The sequence below is a fragment of the Botryllus schlosseri genome, chromosome 7, assembly GCF_051294905.1.
Source record: "Botryllus schlosseri isolate E-star chromosome 7, Bs_hap1, whole genome shotgun sequence".
In the NCBI taxonomy this organism is placed as follows: Eukaryota; Metazoa; Chordata; class Ascidiacea; order Stolidobranchia; family Styelidae; genus Botryllus; species Botryllus schlosseri.
Window position 1 is genome coordinate 18082530 of NC_137242.1, and position 19130 is coordinate 18101659.

The 19130-nt window shown below is 39.6% G+C and overlaps 1 protein-coding gene and 1 long non-coding RNA gene across 7 annotated transcripts in view; both read right to left on the reverse strand.

The window, feature by feature from the left end:
• Nucleotides 1–16140: 16140 nt before the first annotated feature.
• Nucleotides 16141–16493, reverse strand: LOC145443005 (uncharacterized). The gene is made up of 2 exons (XR_013916260.1): nt 16299–16493; nt 16141–16232 (listed from the first exon to the last, which is right to left on the reverse strand). It is a non-coding gene; the product is annotated as an uncharacterized LOC145443005 (long non-coding RNA).
• A 1844-nt stretch (nt 16494–18337) lies between these two features.
• The window catches only part of LOC145442780 (uncharacterized), a 290597-nt gene continuing 289804 nt past the window's right edge, over nt 18338–19130 (reverse strand). For all 6 annotated transcript variants that reach the window (XM_080320766.1, XM_080320768.1, XM_080320767.1 and 3 more), the window contains one exon: nt 18338–18900. In XM_080320766.1, the coding sequence (XP_080176892.1) occupies nt 18784–18900 (117 nt within the window). In that variant the 3' untranslated portion in view covers nt 18338–18783. The remainder of the gene's footprint in view (nt 18901–19130) is intronic.

A 19130-nucleotide genomic window follows, 5' to 3' on the forward strand; every position in this document is an offset into this window, starting at 1 on the left:
GCAATAAGGTTGCGATTACATACTGGAACGGAAACATTGATTATTCTGTATGTTCATAATGTCAGAACTACAGTGGTGTTGATGCATTCAAATTGCACGGCTCACTGCCATTGGGTTGTGTCATTATCTCCATTTTACCAAAGACTAAGTGCGGCGCTATCTAGAATACCTTAACGAGCGCAAAATTTGATGTAATTGATATCAATCGAAAGTTACCACGGTATCGATTACGAATTTATAAATTATGATATGGTCGTCGCCCTGGAACCCCAAAATATCTACGTCGACTTTTAGATTGTCACGGAATTTGGCATTGCCACTACAATGCCATCTCCAATAACGATACCGCAGCTCAGAAACAAAAGAGAAGCAGCGAAGAGAGTAGCGAGGAGAGCATTGAGGAGCGGGGAAGTTCATGGGGCACTAACCATTTAGAGCGGTGGTTCTCAAACGTTTTTGGACACCGCACCCATTGATGATAGTGAAATATTTCGCACCCCTTTATCGTCATATGAATAAATATTAAAGAGAGTAACCAGAATGTTTTGCAATCCCAACACAGAGGCATGGAAGCATATTGAGAACTCTGTAATATTAAATCAGGACTATAAACAAAGCAATAACCATATAAAACTGAAGCAAATCGCGCGAAAAAAATCAGATGAAGATTTTTGACAAGAATAATCATGTGTAATCATGATAGCACGTAGCATAGTGGTTGGCAAACTTTTTTTAGACACGACCCCCTTTCTGATAGTAAAAAATTTCGCACCCCCTCTCTCCCCCTCATCGTCATGTCACAAAATGCACCCAGAATGCTAGCAATATCTACGGACAGTTTCGTGGCAGGTTGTGACTGATCATGAGATATTTCCCAAATATTTCGGATTATACACAGATCAATAACTATAAATTGGACGTAAATCGCGCCAAACGCGAAACATAAAATTCAGTTACCACATGCAGCTTCGCCCCAAGGAGGGCGCGCCACCAGTTTGCGAACCACTAACGTAGGATATACATATTTATGGCGATTTTGGTGCATAATCCATTCTATTTCTTGACTTGAGTTTGGTTCAAACTCAGCCTACCTGGCCATAAGTATAAAGCAGGGCGAGGTCTCTATGATGTTAAACTTGCGTAATCTGACTCCGGAAGGTTACTTATGACAATTCGCTGCGTTTACCTTCCTTTCGACGGATCAGCGTCCAACGGCGTTGGCAAGGCTTGATGGCTGACCCACAACCTCGCAGGGCCTGTCTTGTACACCCGTAATTGAACACATGGACAAATTGATTTTGTTCTGTCCCCCAAAGACTGGCAGGTTTATTGAATCGTTGTAAACGTAACGTCTAATCGAATTGCATGAATGTATATTTCACGTGTAAAACATACATATATAAATACGAATTAAACTTCCTCTCAATATTTCGTATTATACACAGATCATGTCATACCACATTTCCCCTATCACCCATCGAGATACTGCACGGACTTCAATCTATATCGTACCCAATAACATCGTTACCAATACATATGTTTAATTTACTATCATGTTTCAAGATATTTTGCGATGGCGCGGGCCTCACGCCATTCAAACGTGGCACTTCTTAACCCTTACGAGGTGGGGCCATATTTTGCAGAATAGACCTTCACTTTTCAAATTCCCACTGTGACCCCACCAGGACTTGAATCTGGGCCGGTCCAGTTTAAAAGTGGGCAGAGTATAGCCCTGTACCGATTCCACTCTTGATCGACACCCCATGACATGTCTGAGGTTTTTTAATAAGTTTAAATAAACAAACTTTTTCCCAAAAAATCTCTCTCTCAATTTTCAAGGCTGACCCTCAGGATGACGTCAGAGAGAGGAATAGGATGCTTCAGTGCGTAGACACTGTTGCCTGATTTCAAACAAGCCGTCAACCATGGTTATAAACCGCGCGGTTCGTCAGATATCGAAAAACGGAAAATACATATAAAATTTACAAATGGGCGTGGTCAGTGAGTGGTCATCAAGGTCAAGTTCATGATCAAGACTCAATCGGCCCCTACAGTCCGGTTTATGGCATAAAACAACGCGATATGCTTTCTTTTGTCATATCCAACCATTTGCAGGAATAGTAAACCTGTTCATGACTCATGTCATATGCCGACTGAATTTGCACTTGAACTTGACCTAGATTTTGAAAATCACTGAAGCGTGACCAAAATTAATAAATCCTCCTCAGAAAACTCCCCAGAACACGTTTTGATGTCTGAAACGGTGAAAATTTACACGGAATACCGTACATGTCGACTTCCGATGTTCTGGCAGATTTTCCGCCAATATTTTCCACTCGGAAGATATCTGGAAATTCTAGGTGATAACCATATTTTAATTTTTTTATTTTATTTTATTTTTACAAACCAAAATTTTTGAGAAAGGATCCAAATGCATCGGAAAGGTCTCAGCTTTACAAAAAACGTAGTTCACGATGTCTTGGGCGTGTCAACATGGAGAAATCGGTGTCGGAGACATGCCATAGCATATATGATACACCCAGCACGCAAGGGTTAACGGGACAAACAATCTTTCTCTTCACGTTGCAGTTGTTCAGCAGGAGAATCTTTCACTATATGCACATATGCTTGACAGACTGCTTCAGCTAACACCTACACCAGATAATCTCAATTCCAATAATCTTCTGATCGGCGCAAGGTCCGTTATCCATCACATTCAAGCATCCGTGCATAGATAGTACGACGCTACTATGACATTTAAAATCGCAATGTAATTGGGATTTTTGCCCTTGTTCAAACTAGTAACTTTGTGCCCATATTAAAATAATTACGAGTTACTACACTTTAGTTCTCTCAGGGGACTTCACGCCCCGCTTTAGGTACTTTCAGTTTGAGAATAATTGCATTGGAGTCAAATTCACATCAATAATACAAGAGATTCGAGCCCGTAGCCGTGCCTGGAAGATGTAACATATGTAGGTCATAGTGTTAAATTCAGATATCTTATGCGTAGGGTAGCACAAACATAGATTTTTACCAAAAAATATGTATAAAACAAACATGTTTAAAACATTATGTTTATTTTTATCATATAATAAATATTTATTATTATTTATTTTTATTACATAATAAATATGATCTTTCAAAAAAAGTAATTTTTAAAACATCTGTTTAAAACAAAGTGTGCTTCAAAATTAAGTTTTGTGTCAGTGTCAAGCCGATGACTTCCATGATGTATTCTTTCAATGGATGTTCACTTTTTGCAACACACCCTTAGACAGCTTCCATGTAAACCTTGTGTTAAATATGTACAGTGATGATACATCCAACTTGGATAATATCATGTTTGGTTTCAAGTGATTAAAATTCGTGACATTGTTCAAGAAGTGAGTGGTGTTGCGAGTTGGTGCGTATTTCACCAACAGTTAATATGTTTTTTAACCTATCCAGATATGTTTTTCATTACAGCAGTGTTGTAGGGGGTATGTGGTACCGATGGATCACTGGGACCGAAAATACTTGAAAAATTTTCCATGATAATTCCATGATTACACTCCGTGAATTCGTCTACAATTACATGCTGACAGAATCCTTCCTCACATGCAAAAAAATTCAACCTGAGTGAGTTATGGGGTCTGTGACGAATGATTTGCGTTTTAGGGGGTGTAAAGTAAATTTGGATCGACATTTTCATTTTACTATATCAACTTTCAGACTAACAAACCCGCCATAATTTTTTATATGAAGTATAATATGTGTATCAGGGTAGCCTATATAATGGCACATATTTTTTGAATCGATACCATCCTCGAGTGGACCATCTTCAAGTTAATAACAATATTTATGGGATGTGGGACCTATAGTACCATAGTCAAATCAAGCAAAATAGATGCATCAACTAATCACTTAACAACAGAAACTCGCCTACATATATATAGGTCGTAAATCATAGTTACCTGTGGTGTTTTATCGCTATTGTCTGGTATTTGAAAGCCAAAATATCGATTTGCGGGTAATATGGATGTGGCATTAATTTTGTAAGTTTAGGCTTAAATCAAAACATTTTATGTCAACATTTGAGTTGATATAATCTATTTTATTCTTGAAGGTCGCGGCGAAACATTCTTCATTGGCTTACTGTATAGCTAAACTTATAGTACATAACTAAACAAGTTAACAAATTTGAGCTTTTGTGCGTATGTCTCATAGGTCCCATGGTCGTGTGCCTTTGGACCCACCGGATGGGGACCGATGACACGTTCGAGCAACAAATTTTAAACGTTTATAAATATTTTTGAAAAGGCGGATAGTCATGTAAATGTCCGCGATAGGTAGAGCTTGTATCGGAGTGTTGAGACAGCAAAAGATCTGCCATTCTCGGCTGAAGATTTGAGGGCCAGAGATCATTTTGCAATTTTTGATCCATCGGTACCACATCTCCCCTATGAGACAGAGGATCGTCCAGGATTGTTCGTTGATGTAGTTTCGATATGAGATAGAAGCGACCGAATAAAGGATCAGAAGAGTAAATGATATATGATTTCTCATATGATTTCGTATCCAAAGATTCAAGAATATCCTTCAATTGTTTTGTGTGACCTTGTTCCGGTCATTTAGTAATATTTGCAACGAATTAGAGTCGTTCACGTTCCTGTGGCCTCAAGTCTACAACTATACAGTTCCGTACTTCATCTGCTGATTTGATACGATGCTTCTGCCAGCTAGCAATTATAAAGCAATCTTGAAAGTGTAACGGACATGAGTTATAGGCTACTACACTATAAATTTGAGATACCACCACCGCGAAATTATCCGCTAGCAGCAGCAGAAAGGAGAGCTTTCAGCGCATTGGGCTCGAAAGTCACGTGACTTTTCAGCATAGCAACCACCGTCTGGGGCCAAGTGCGTTTCTGGTATCATCTTCTCTGCGACAGTAATGCATTTGTATCAATTGTATGTCGCAATTTCTGCTACTGCGCTGGTCTTTGCTGTCATATTATGTGTTTGTGTTACAGGATTGGTTTTTTTTCGTGCAGATAGATGACAATGTATAGTATTCAATTAACATGATGGAGTATAGAGCAGTTTAAGATAGCCTATTTCAAACAAGTAATTCCAAGGTTTAGTACTTTCATCTGGACCTACTAACTATTCATCGTATGGCTGCAGCATTATTAGGCTTCAAGTGTATACTTATCGACACGGAGACAGTGATCAGTCAACATCGGAGATTATTAATATTTTAACATTACCGTATCGTGTTAAATTTGATTTCAGATGGACTTGGTTAAGTTACTTTTACGATTTGCGAGTTCTTCAAAAATAATCCGAATCTGGTCAAAAGAAGTCAAAATGATTTAGACAACGACCATCCAATATCAGCAATATATGGTGGTGATGGCAAAGAATTGGGAAATATTCAGTTCAGCCATGAGTATGAAAGTTTATGACGTAGAGGTTGGTAACTGCAAAATTACCTGAAAGATTGGGGAGGCGTTGGAATTGAGTTCGAATCCCACTTGACGCAAGTGGGTCGGAGGTTTATCTGGACTCCCCACTGCTTACCTAACTACATGAGCAGCGTCATGTAATCAAGCCCAGATGGCTAAGTAAAACCGATGAGGCTCGAAAATCGGCACCACTGACGAGGACGTATGGAAGCAAGCAAGAGAAGAAAAAAAGAAAAAGCTTATCAAAAAGCAAAGAGACCCTTGAACTTTAAAGCATTTATGTTGTGGTGCAAACAGACGATCATCATCATCATCATTGGTTTATTAGCAATTTTATCAGTTCAATACACCACAAAATGCGATACAATGAAAAGACAGGAAGATGTCGAAGCGACTTGGAGTATAGTCTATGGAATCAGACACCCATCTTGACCTAGGCGATGTAAAGAGGAGGCATGCACACTGAATGAAAGTAAAGAAGATAGTATTTCCACCTTTTCAGAGTACTATGTAATATTGCATACTTGCCGGAGTGTTATATTTTTTAAAGTAGTTTTAGGACATGTTTGCGGCACTTTTGTAATGTGTGTATTGACAGATATCAAGTGTCCCTATTCTACCAAATCAAGATCATTAATAGACTTGAGCGTTTAGAAGAAAGTCTTCATTTTGAAATGAGTCGGTGATACTATAGTACTTGCCCAGCATCACAAGTACTTTGACAAGTGCAGGGCAGCTTGTGCATTGCATACTCAAAACTTATGCCATTTCTTCGTTTTGGACCCGACGATTCCCTCGAGATTCTGAATAGAACAACTACCCAATTGTGATATAATATTATTTCCACAACAATACTTTCTTAATCTTGCAAAGTTGCATACTCTCGCTTGATTTTACAAAATTCTAAGAGTGCTGACGAAATCAATAACTGGCCAATAAATTCGACATATTCACAACTTGAGAATGTAGTTCCTTTGTACCGAGAATGAAACAAATAGAATGTAGCTATTGCTGGTCACAGATTAGGTATTCCTGATTAATGTTGCCAACTTGCCATAAACGGATGCAGTTTTGAGTTTTGACTTAAGCTATACACTGCTACTGTGGAGGTAGTCTTAAACTGACGATTCACTTAAACACACAGAGTTGGCTTGAAAATGGGCAGTCATAAGCAATACAATTGATAGGACTGTGTTGGTATATCGAAATTGACGAGAATAACAGCAAGCGGTGTAACTGTGAGTAATCCATGGCAATCTGTAGTTATTGCGTTTCTGCATCGCGTCGACGTAAGTATCTTCCATTGACAAGCCAAGATCCTGAACGGCGTTTGTGTAAATTCACGGTGCTCTGGCCCTGAGAACGACGGTAAGGGATACCAGTGTTGTTGGGTCCGTATGGTTACGAGGCTGGTCTCACAAATGACCTACTGGTGGTATTGATGTACCATATGTCGACAACAATGTCAGTTCCTTCCCAGCGTTTTGGGTGGAGTTCTACAAGTTCAGGAAGTATATGTGGTCCCGACTTTTAAGACCGGTAGCGTCTTGAAGTGTGTTGCTCCACCTCCCTACGGTGACGCCATTCCATAGACAGTTGAGCTGCATTTTCTCACAGTTCAAGGGTAAATAGCGTGCGTGTGCTTCTCGTTCTTGCGATGAAGGAGATGGTGTCTTCTGGAGAGCAGTTTTTGGCAGAGATACCAATTGCATCATACAAGATGCCGGGATCAGAGATGCCCCGGATATGGTTTACATATAGCGCACAGTGCAACTTCACTAGCACAGCAATCAGGTACAGATTAGTGAGGCTAGCATCAATGTTTGCATTGATTTGTTAAACATCTAAAAGTATCTATAAAGAGAATAAAATAGTTATGAATTACCCTCTGATTTTTGTTCAAGAAATTTGTGTAAATTTTGTATAGAGCAATGCAAAAGCTACTGAAAGTAAAAATTTTTTAATTTGGCTCAACTAGCCAAATTTGCTAAACATTTTTTGAAAACTCAACAATTTCATGGCATAGCCAGTAAAATTTATTAAAACTATTTTATTTTTTTAATAAATTCAATTTAAAAAAAAAAATCTGATAGCTTCACTTCTGCATGTTGGAATTGAGCCAAATCTAGTGTGCAACCTTTTTTCAAGCCACCTAACAATTTTGTTCATGAGCCAGTGAAATTTGGAAAAAAGGTTATTTTTGAACAACACCGATGTATAGAAACTTGACCAAAATTTAGAAAAACATTGGCAACAGTGCCAGCACTAAATTATAGGAAGTAGTGTCATGAGTATAACAGCAAGACCTGGTCTCCGATTAAAAGAATATTTACATTCCAGTTAGAATGATACCAAATTGTAAATCGCTGCATCGTCAAAAAAACAAGTCTAAAGTACGGTACTCTTATCCTTGTCCGGTAATAGCAGTCTTCTCAGCACTATCCTTGAAACAATCATTAACTTCCTTCTGATTGGCATGGTTGAATATAAATTTGGCTGACCGAAATTCTTGATTATCTTTTTCGATAAATGGCACAGATATCTTAAAAGCTAACCGATGCCTGCAGTTGATGCATCTATTCTTAGGTCACTTTCACTACACAAACACTTTTAAAAAATCTAATAATTGTAGCTTATCTTAAATCATTTGCTATTGAAGCTGACTCGATTACGCTGTCTTGGGGCACACGAGATACCGGTATGACATTTGATACCACCAAACAAACAAGTCAACATAGTTCAAATGTTAATTATATTTATCATTCTCACTAGCTTTATTAATTTCAGTCACTTTCCTGTCGTTTTATGGCAATTCAGAAGTCGATGGAAAGACTACTCCGAATTGTTTTCTCATCCATTATAACAAATTGGCACGTTATACCCTGGCATTTTGCGCGGCTGCAAAACAACATATTCCTACCTAGTTAGTATCTAAAAGTCCTGAAACTAGCTAATAAGTCATAGAAGATAACATAAAACCCAGAACTGTACTTCAAACAACCTCACTGAGACAGAAAATACGATTTAAAAACAGACCAATATCGCAAATTAACACAGGCAGCGGCTATCTAAGATAGTTGTTTGGCCCCAGCGAACCAGAAGTCACGTGACTTTCGAGCCCAATGGCCGCCAACGAAGCTAGGCGCTATAGCGAAAATTTCTCTTTTTTTCCGCTTTGCGTAAGTTCTGTGTTCCCCGTCTCGCTCTTTTACGATTCAACGTGCTGGGAAGATGACAGGAACTGCGTGCTGCAGATTTCAAAACTTTCTTGGCGAGTAACGGTGTTGCATCGCGCCATATCAAGAAATTGGAAGGTAGATAAATAGCTTTAGCATTAATGTACCCTGTTATATAGATATCTGATATAAAGTACGATCCTAATCTGTATATAGCTCACGCATAGCGTGAGGAACGTGCGTCTTACTACCCACGAGCTAAGTATATCCACAAAGCCACATATCACGTGGGACTCAGGTTACAACTCTAGCAGGTATCAGACGACACAACCTTCGGGTCAAGTGTAGAATACGGCCACCTCGAGGAAGTGATCCCCATGACCATCAACAATTAGTGCTGCACATGAACGTGTCGGAATTCATAGTGCTTCACGTAGATACCGAACATGCTTCCCACAAAACCCTATAAATCAAGTCGGGGTTCCATATTATATCATAATATTGCCTCTTATAAATAACTCATCTTGAATTCACAGATACACATGCCAGTGATGAGCAAGAATACATTTTACATCGCTCGCTCGCATGCCACATGAAGAACTTGCACAAGAAAACGTAGGAAAAGGACAAGGAAGTGACTTACTCCGATCTCTTCACCACATTATGTATTGTGTATCGCATTTTTATCGAAAATTTAAAAAATACAACGCACTCTCGCATAATTGGGCATGATACCAAGTGTACTTTGCGGCCAAGATACTCATGTAGGTACTCTCGCATAATTGGGCATGATACCAAGTGTACTTTGCAGCCAAGATACTCATGTAGGTACTCTCGCACAATTGGGCATGATACCAAGTGTACTTTGCGGCCAAGATACTCATGTAGGTACTCTCGCACAATAGGGCATGATACCAAGTGTACTTTGCGGCCAATATACTCATGTAGGTACTCTCGCACAATAGGGCATGATACCAAGTGTACTTTGCGGCCAAGATACTCATGTAGGTACTCTCGCATAATTGGGCAGGATACCAAGTGTACTTTGCGGCCAAGATACTCATGTAGGTACTCTCGCATAATTGGGCATGATACCAAGTGTACTTTGCGGCCAAGATACTCATGTAGGTACTCTCGCATAACTGGGCATGATACCAAGCAGACATGGGGTGATTACTTCATGAATGTAATCGATTGCGATTACGATTACTTCCGAATGACGCGATTACGATTACGATTACGATTACAGCAAAATCAGGAAGTAGTCGATTACGATTACGATTACGATTACAGCAAAATCAGGAAGTAGTCGATTACGATTACGATTACATTGGAAAAGTAATCACGATTACTCACGATTACATTTATTTTGCATTTTAGAAGTTATATTGGCAGACAATATATGGATTGCGCTGAAAAGGCATAATGAGATAACAAACTTCCTTTAAAAAAAGATGCGTCATTTGCTTGTTACGTCATAATGTACACATTGCCCATATTTATAGAGGACGATTTATCGCACCCAACGAATTGCATTCTTGCCACGTGCATGACTGCTGCACCCCAAATTTCCCAATAGAGTGGGGAGCGAGCTTGGAGGGGACTCAAGAGTATTTCGTAAACCAACATAAATTATAGAGTATTCTCAAGAGATTTGATCAACTTGACGATTCTCTCTATAGATAAGCTTGATTTTTGAATGCATACGTCCCCCCCCCCCAACAAAAAAAGCATAGGCCCACATAATTTATAGTAGGCTTGCATTTAAAACTAATTGTTGTTTAAAACACATTGTTTAAAACATGTTTTGAACAGTGTTTTAAACAAAGGCTTTAAAAAAAACAAAGTAGAGTTTTTTTAAGTTGTAAAATTATGCCATAATTCCACAATTACCACCCGATTTGGCCGACATATATCGATATGGGATCGTTGGAACCCCTCAAAATAGTCGGATCAATAGTTATAGTACAGATATTTCGTCAAAGGAGCTATATTTAGCCTATATTTTCAATTGTCAATGCCAATCCACATTTGTGACGTCAAGGCTTAAAAAACAATAACAACAAAAAGAATAAAACATGTTTCAAACGAAGGCCTTGTTGCAAACCAGAGTTGGATCAATTGTAATTTGTAATTGTAATTGAATGTAATTAATTACATTTTTCAATGTAATTGTAATGTAATTGTAATTGAAGCATTTTTATTTTGTGTAATTGTAATTGTAATTGTAATTTGACAAAAATTTTGCTCAATTACAATTTCAATTACATTAAATTGCTATTGAGACCTGACAAGCACAACATAAAACAATTGACTTATAATGCATTCTCTTTAAACGAACGACAAGGAATTTGGTGGATCCATTCGCGAAGGCCATTGACCGCGCCCTTGCGGGCGGAGTTTATTTTTATTTTTACCGCTATGCTGGCCTCGGCTGCCATTCCATACAATTTTTAAATTACTAACCAACCGATGGATTCGCAACACGTGGCTCACGATTGAATACGCCGAGAAGCGAACTGCTGAGCCGGCTAAAAGCAGCAGAATTGATAGTCCCATACCTGGCGATCCAAGAGTCGAAATTTGATATGTATGGTCGTAATCGAAAGCTAGTGTCGCACTGATTCCGCAATAAAAGTATATTTCCAGGCAATGGTACCATCCCAAAATAGTCGTGAAAGTCTGGGAATCGGCATTGTTCTGAACAATCGCTATGGGCGTAACTGGTAATTGTTGTAGTCATGCTGCTGCAGCGCTCTCACTTTTCAGAACAGTCGGCCTTAAACGGCTATTTTGGAGCAGTTACATTGCCCTGACGAGATTTTATTTTGTATTTTCGGAATTAGTACATCAATAGCTTACGATGAAGACCAGATGCATCAAATTTGGACGCATGGATCGCCAACTCTAGGACTATAAAGTTTGCTGGTTTTAGCCGACTTTTCAGTACGTTTGTCGGTGCATTCATCCGTGACTCACGTATTGCGCATCTATCCGTGGGTTGGCAATCTACAATACGATTTCAGATCACGATGATGCATCGTTATTTCGTCTGGCTAACTAACCAGACCACTGGATATTATATAACGTCTTATCTGACAAAGCACGGTTTTGTTTTTACTCCTCATCCTAATTCCTACGTCCCTCGATAAAAATAATATTGTTTCTTTAATTATATACTATATACGCAAATCCAACACATGCATATATTATAATACTTTTTCAACGACATACTGCACCCTATCCTCAATCCTAACCCATAGGAAATTAGGTAAATAACATTTTACATTTCCAATTACGTGAGCCATAATTACCTAGCATACAAAACACGCTTACATTACGTCACAGTGACATCTTACATAGCATACTATGTACGCACATCAACGCAATTATTACTACACAATCTGAACTAGACTTGAATTGTTGTTAAATACGACGCTACGGTTGTCAAGGACCACGGTTGAATTTATGACTATTCAATTACATGTTCAACAGCAGCAATTGTAATTGTAATTGTAATGTAATTGATGCATGCAAGGAGTAATTGTAATTGTAATTGTAATTGAACTGAAATAATGTAATTGATCCAACTCTGCTAGTCAGTACCTGAACATTGCGCATTGGCGAAAGTTTGATTAGACCTTAGTATGTAGTGCTGTCTCACTATGCTCGCAAAACTTGATAACAATCAACCAACAAACGAGAAAACAGTGAAATATCTGCCAGCAAAGGTGATAGTAGCACTCCACCACAGTCAACTTTACTCAATGAAGTCTACGCAGTCAACCTTATCCGCGCACACGCTGATTTCGGCGGGAGTAAACCTTACAGCGTTAGGGGGCGTGGCAGTTTCCAATCATTGTATATTAGGGTTGTCCATAATTTGGAAAATCTTACAAATCCTCGGTTGTAATGTCTTATTCGATAGATTATTGATAACAAACGACACTGAGCCTGAAAGAAGCTCACAGAAAGGCCGTTAAGATTTCGTGCAAAGCGTTTGAAAGTAGCTACCGAAGAATGGGCGTGCCACCGACCATAGAACGGCGAGAAGACTAGTAATCAAGAAACCACTGCTCTTGATTGGATAATCGGCTATGCTTCAATGACCACGTCAGCAGCAGCTTGCTGATTAGGTGAACAAGAAGTCTGCTACTGGCGGCGATTCTGAAAGCGAATTGTATGTAGGTTGACAGATAATGATTTAGGATTGATTCAAGGTATCTTGAGGTACGAAATACATGATGTACAAACAACAGCTGCTTCACAAAAACGTCTAAAGCATGACCGCTTCATTGTGAAGGAAACCGCTGTAGCCTATATGCCTTGTTTTCAACGAGGGAAAGCATAGGCGCTTATGCAAGTGGCAATGGATTCCTAGTTTCAGAAGTAATATATCATTATTGAATACAAAGATAAAGCTTAACAATGACACTATAAGTTAGGTGATCTTATTGGGCTCAGGTTGCAGTACATAGTTGAAGTTTTGAATGCTCTAGCGATCGGCTGAATCAGACGGTTAGGCTTAGCACTCATCAGATGTTTGCGGCAAATTGAATTCAATGGTTAATGTTTTCAAAGTCCCTAATGATGTCGCAGAAACGAGGTTTAAATGCAAGCACAGGCCCTACTTGATATGATATGCAAACTATGTTGGATACTATGCACTATGCAGCATTGTCTGTGTTTACCTTTACAACCCTTTTCTGCGCGATTATTAAGGAATTTGACATATCATATCCAGCATATTATGTGCTTACTTTTACGCCTCTTTTCTGCGTCATCATCAAGGACTCTGACAACACTTGCAAGTGAATACAGTTTGATGCAAGCATCTGGCAAGTGCCAAGCATAACCCGCTGATTCAGCCGACCCTTAGAGCTTTCAAAACTTCAACTATGTACTACAACCTGAGCCCAATAAGATCACCTAACTTATAGTGTCATTGTTAAGCTTTATCTTTGTATTCAATAATGATATATTATTTCTGAAACTAGGAATCCGTCGCCACTTGCATAAGCGCCTATGCTTTCCCTCGTTGAAAACAAGGCATATAGGCTACGGCGGTTTCTTTCACAATATAGCAGTCATGCTTTAGACGTTTTTGTGAAGCAGCTGTTGTTTGTTCATCATGTATTTCGTACCTCAACATGCCCTTAATCAATCCTAAATCATTATCTGTCAACCTACATACAATGCGCTTTCAGAATCGCCGCCAGTAGCAGACTCCTTGTTCACCTAATCAGCAAGCTGCTGCTGACGTGGTCATTGAAGCATAGCCGATTATCCAATCAAGAGCCGTGGTTTCTTGATTACTAGTCTTCTCGCCGTTCTATGGTCGGTGGCACGCCCATTCTTCGGCAGCTACTTTCAAACGCTTTGCACGAAATCTTAACGGCCTTTCTGTGAGCTTCTTTCAGGCTCAGTGTCGTTTTTTTATCAATAATCTATCGAATAAGACATTACAACCGAGGATTTGTAAGATTTTCCAAATTATGGACAACCCTATTGTATATATTTCATTGCCTACAAGGTAGAGTTATCCTACTTTGGATTCGGGAAAAGAGGACACTTATTCAAAATTTTCAGAAATAGAATGGTGGATCAAGTAGAATCCCGTAAAAATGGTAAATTTTTCAGACTTCGTGGTCGGTTGACTAAAAAAGGCCAACCTTCCAGCTCAACTCAGGAAATACAGTTTTTCTTTCACACTTAACATTGGTTGACATTTTGATTTAAATTATTCTCATTCGCACAAGTACGAATCGTCACACAGGTTGAAAAGAACTTTATGCCGTAACAGCACGAATACCACCAGTCAGGGTTCCCCATGAACATGACAAAATTCATGGCATTCAAAATTAGTGTAGGATTCGGGTACTGTAGGAAAATTCATCATCCCTAACCGAAATCCAACGGTACGCAAACCTAACCTGAACCCACAACTCCGCAGCTGACCCTAAAATATATAAATTCATTATATTGTAATCTTAGTAATCTCCAAGCCATAATTTTACGATACCCTCAAACCCTCATCTTGTGATTCTCCAACCTAAATGCGAAACCAATTATGACCGCCCGGAATTTTGAAATGTTCAGAGGGCGCACTGATTGGTGATGGTAATGTTTTATACATAACATAAGAATAGGACATGATATATTCCTGCCCTCAAGAAATAGAATACACCAGGCTACTAGGTTACACACTAGGTTGCACACTAGGTTACACACTCATTCACCAGGTACTGCTAATTCGGAGATATCTTCTGATCGGTGCATGGTCCGACATCAGTTACAATCTAGTATCGGTGTATGGATGGTACGACGCAAATATGACATTTCAAATCATTATATAATTAGGCTTCTTGCAGGTTGTTGAAACAGGAAGTGTCAGCACAAATAAACTCATTCGGAGTACAAGAAACTCCATTTTCCCTCGGTGATTTCGCGCACCTCTTCAGATGCTTTCACGCCCCCTATATGATAATATGTCCATACTGCACCCTCTACTGCGGCGCCATTTTTCTTCAGAGACCTCCATATCGCCCCCAGAGCGTTTTCGCACACTACAAAATCCGAATAGCCCCTTGGGGGCGCTGGTGACTAGGTTAAAAAAACACTGTTTCAGATGGCTGCGGTCTGGTCAGTGGCGTAGCAGCCACTTGGCGGTTCTGGCTCTGCGCCAGGGGCGGCAGGCTCCAAGGGGGCGGCAAAATAAGGCTGCACAGTGAGAGAGAGAGAGTATTATTTTTCGCTTGCACCATCGAGATGCTTTGACGACGGAGATGCGATACGGACTTAATAGTAACGTCATTTAGTCTGCACCCCCGGTTTTTTCTTCTCAGTGATTGCGGAGCGCCTAGCGCAGTGGTTCCCAACCTGGAGGACGCGCCCCCATTGGGTGGTCGTGAAAGCATCTGAAGCGGGGCGCGAAGAATCGGTCAACTGAAAAAAAAAATTGCGCTCTGCGCGATTTACTTCCAATTCACGCGTGTTTCTATATATATAGACCGATTTTCATATTATTGAATTCTCTCATCAACAGTCATCATAACCCGTCCATGCCATCAAACAATCTGTTTGGGTTGCTAGCATCCCCATTGGATTTTGTGATATGACGATAAGTGGGGCGCGAAATTTTTCACTGTCATAAAGGGGGGCGTGTCGAAAAAAAGGTTGGGAACCACTGGCCTAGCGTGATAACCGCGAATACCAGTCTTCGAGTCTTTGGTCTGACCCGGCCGGGGATCGAACCCACGACCTACCGATCAAGAAGCCGGACGCATCACCATTACACTATCTCGTTCGGCACAGTGTGCACATAGCCGGCTAAAAGAAGCGTAATTCGTCGTCCTATAGCGGGCGTCCCGTGATCTAATCAAACAGGTCTCAAACGAAAGCTAGTGTCGCGCTGATTCCGAAAACATCACTCAATGTGTTTATTACGGCTCTTCAAGATCAACTCGAATTACGTAGCAAGGCTCCCGGTAGTCAACGCGTACCACAACCAAATCCACACTTGTATATCCTTCAATATATTCGTTGACTAAAGCCAAGGCGCATGAATCTTCTTTTTGCAGTGGAAATACGGAAGTGATACGGTGAACTAAAAGTTACACAAAACAGAATCAATACTAGCCTACTGCGTCCTATCTAACAATGCAAATCTTACCAATTTATTCCGGCAACAATCCTACACTAACATCATTAATCTTAATTACTAATTATGCCTGTAGAAAGGTAAACAATTACTAAATATGCCAATTAAATAAGAAACACAGCAGACCAAGAGCATGGCTTACATCAGGATCACACGCGTGGCTTGGTACTTCTAAACAACGATGGTATGCTATCGTTACAGTGTTAACATGACGATGGAACCACTCCGAAATAGCCGTCAAGGCCGATCGTTCGGAGAGTTCAAAGAAAAAGGTGAATGCCTGGCGAACAATCAGAAGATGCTGGCCTCAGTGTTGTTGAAGAAGTTAGACGATGCATGTTTCAAGCTTTAAACAGATTTAAACTTGAAGCTGAAACTAGGTTTACCGGCATACACCACTTAAATGATATGCTTGGATTTTTTTAATTCCCACGCGCTGCTGCAAAGCGAAAGTCACAAGTTATTCACCAGCGCTTTTAGAAGCACTTATGACGACGAGGTGGACTTTTTGGAGTTGACTGCGAAAATTGTCATGCCTTATACCATTGAATTAGGGATCATATATATCAGAAGATTGCTGGTTCATCGTACAAACCAATATGAGGGCTCTAGGACGTACGAGTACACAAATTAAGATATGATCATATTAAATTGTTCAACTTGAGATTTTAAAAGGGTTATGAGGCTGGTGCGGAGCGTATGATCGCAGTGCAACAGCGTTTGATGTTTTACAGTGGTTAGTTAATGCAAATCTACATGATTCGACACCATATTTATGCTCGTGTCTGAAACTTTATCTGACCATTGGTGTTTCAATTGCGAGCTGTGTGCTGAGGAGCTTCTTAAATATCAAACTGAACAAGTCTTATTTACGTTCCACCATGATGATGATCGGCTATAAGCTCTATCCATTCTGTCCATAGAAAGAGACTATACGTTCAAAATCTTGAATTTGAGGATATTATCGCTGATTTTGCTTTGAGGCGGCTATTGATTTTCTATTTGCACAATACATTCGTTCGCTATTTCTTGTCTTTATTATTTTTGGCCTTCGTTGAGACGACCGGCTGAGACGCGGCATATTATGTGTAATTATTTTTATTGACAAGATTGCTTGAACATGAAGCTATGTCGAAATTTTCTGTGGTCTACTTAGTGTGTGTGGGGGGGGGGCGGCATTTTAAGCGAAAGCCAGGGGCGGCCGCACATGCTGCTACGCCAGTGGGTCTGGTTCGAGAGAAACAAGATTAGGATTCGGACTTCCTACGTGGGAGCATGGATCGGACAGGAATTTATCTTCACATAACATGTTGGCTCAAAGGTATTCAGACACAGCAGTTGAATTCTCCCACAGTCAACCAATTTCGCTTCTCTGTCATCGTATATGATAAATGACTCAAGCTTTTACCCGATACAATTACAAACAGTACCGCAAGGATAATTATGTCTTAGTATGAAAAGAACGAAAGCTAGACACACAATCAGGTATACAATAGGTTGAGAAATGCTTACACTTTTAGAACTGTTAAAACATTAGCCCAAAATAGGTTGATGTGGTCGTGTTGATGCAACAGTGATAAGCCGGTTAGGATTTTGGCGATGGCTTTTTCTCTTGTCTTCGTGAAAACTATCAGCCAAGTGTGATGGTGTTCTTTAATGTTTTCACATAAGGAAACACATGGAATGATCCTTTCGTTTGACGATATTATTGAATATTTAAGCAGCCATATGGAACAAACCTCACTTCGCCAAGATTGAATTTTTGCTTTTGTGTTACGACTCTGTCGACGAAACCCAATGCCAATTCTATGAAGCTGAAGTAACATAAAACTATTATTGAAATGCCAAGTCAGACCCGACAAGTAAATTCAATGCAGAATATGGCAGCGGAATAGGAGCGAGCGAGGAACACTTGATTATAAATTTTGAGAATCCGCACGGAACATAACTTACTCGTCGCTTCTAAATCATCTGATGGCAATTTCGAGGCACAGAGCCTGTCTAATCGGAGAAATCGTCGAGATTCTCCATATCGCTGAAATTCAAACTGATCAATGCCCCAATGTTTATTACATAACAAAATGATCCAAAATTGGTCAATTACATTTGTAATTGTAATTAGTTAGGCGCCACAGAAAATCACCAATTGAAAAAAAATCAGACGCATTATATAACCGCGAGAGAAATAAGACGAGACAAAGTTGATTACAAATGATTGAAGTCCGACAAGAATTGACCCGATTAAATCCAGGCCACCGATGATTTGCGTAACGAAAATAATAAATGGCAACTGTCAAGAGCACGTACTAGTGAAATATCGGAACAAAACACCGTGTCATGAAACATACACGATAAAACAACTAAATGGAAAAAATCACTCTGTCTAAGCATTTGTTGTGGCTGAATAGGAGGATGTGGAATTTATTTTTAACTTTGGGTTACAGGTGGTGGTATATGATTTTCAAAATTACATGAGATAGGTTAACCGACGAATCAATCAAGTACATTGATCTAGGCTAGCCAGTACGTCAGTAGTCCCGTGGTGATGCCCTTCAAATGTATCCCATGTGTTCGTCAGATATAGTTTGTTGCAATCTGAGGCGTCAGTTAACCCCTGAAATATAAAAAAATAAAACAATGAATTATTTCACTGTGCAAGGAGAAAATGTTAGATACGTTACGTTACTAATCATTTATAGGTCTTGAAAATTATGACTATTTCACTTGTAAAAATGATGCAAATCTAAAAACAATTTTATTGCTTTAGGAAATACAATGTGTGATAAATTGGTATCAATGTTTCATGAACCGTTTAGGAGCAGTAATCTGTATACACATTCACAT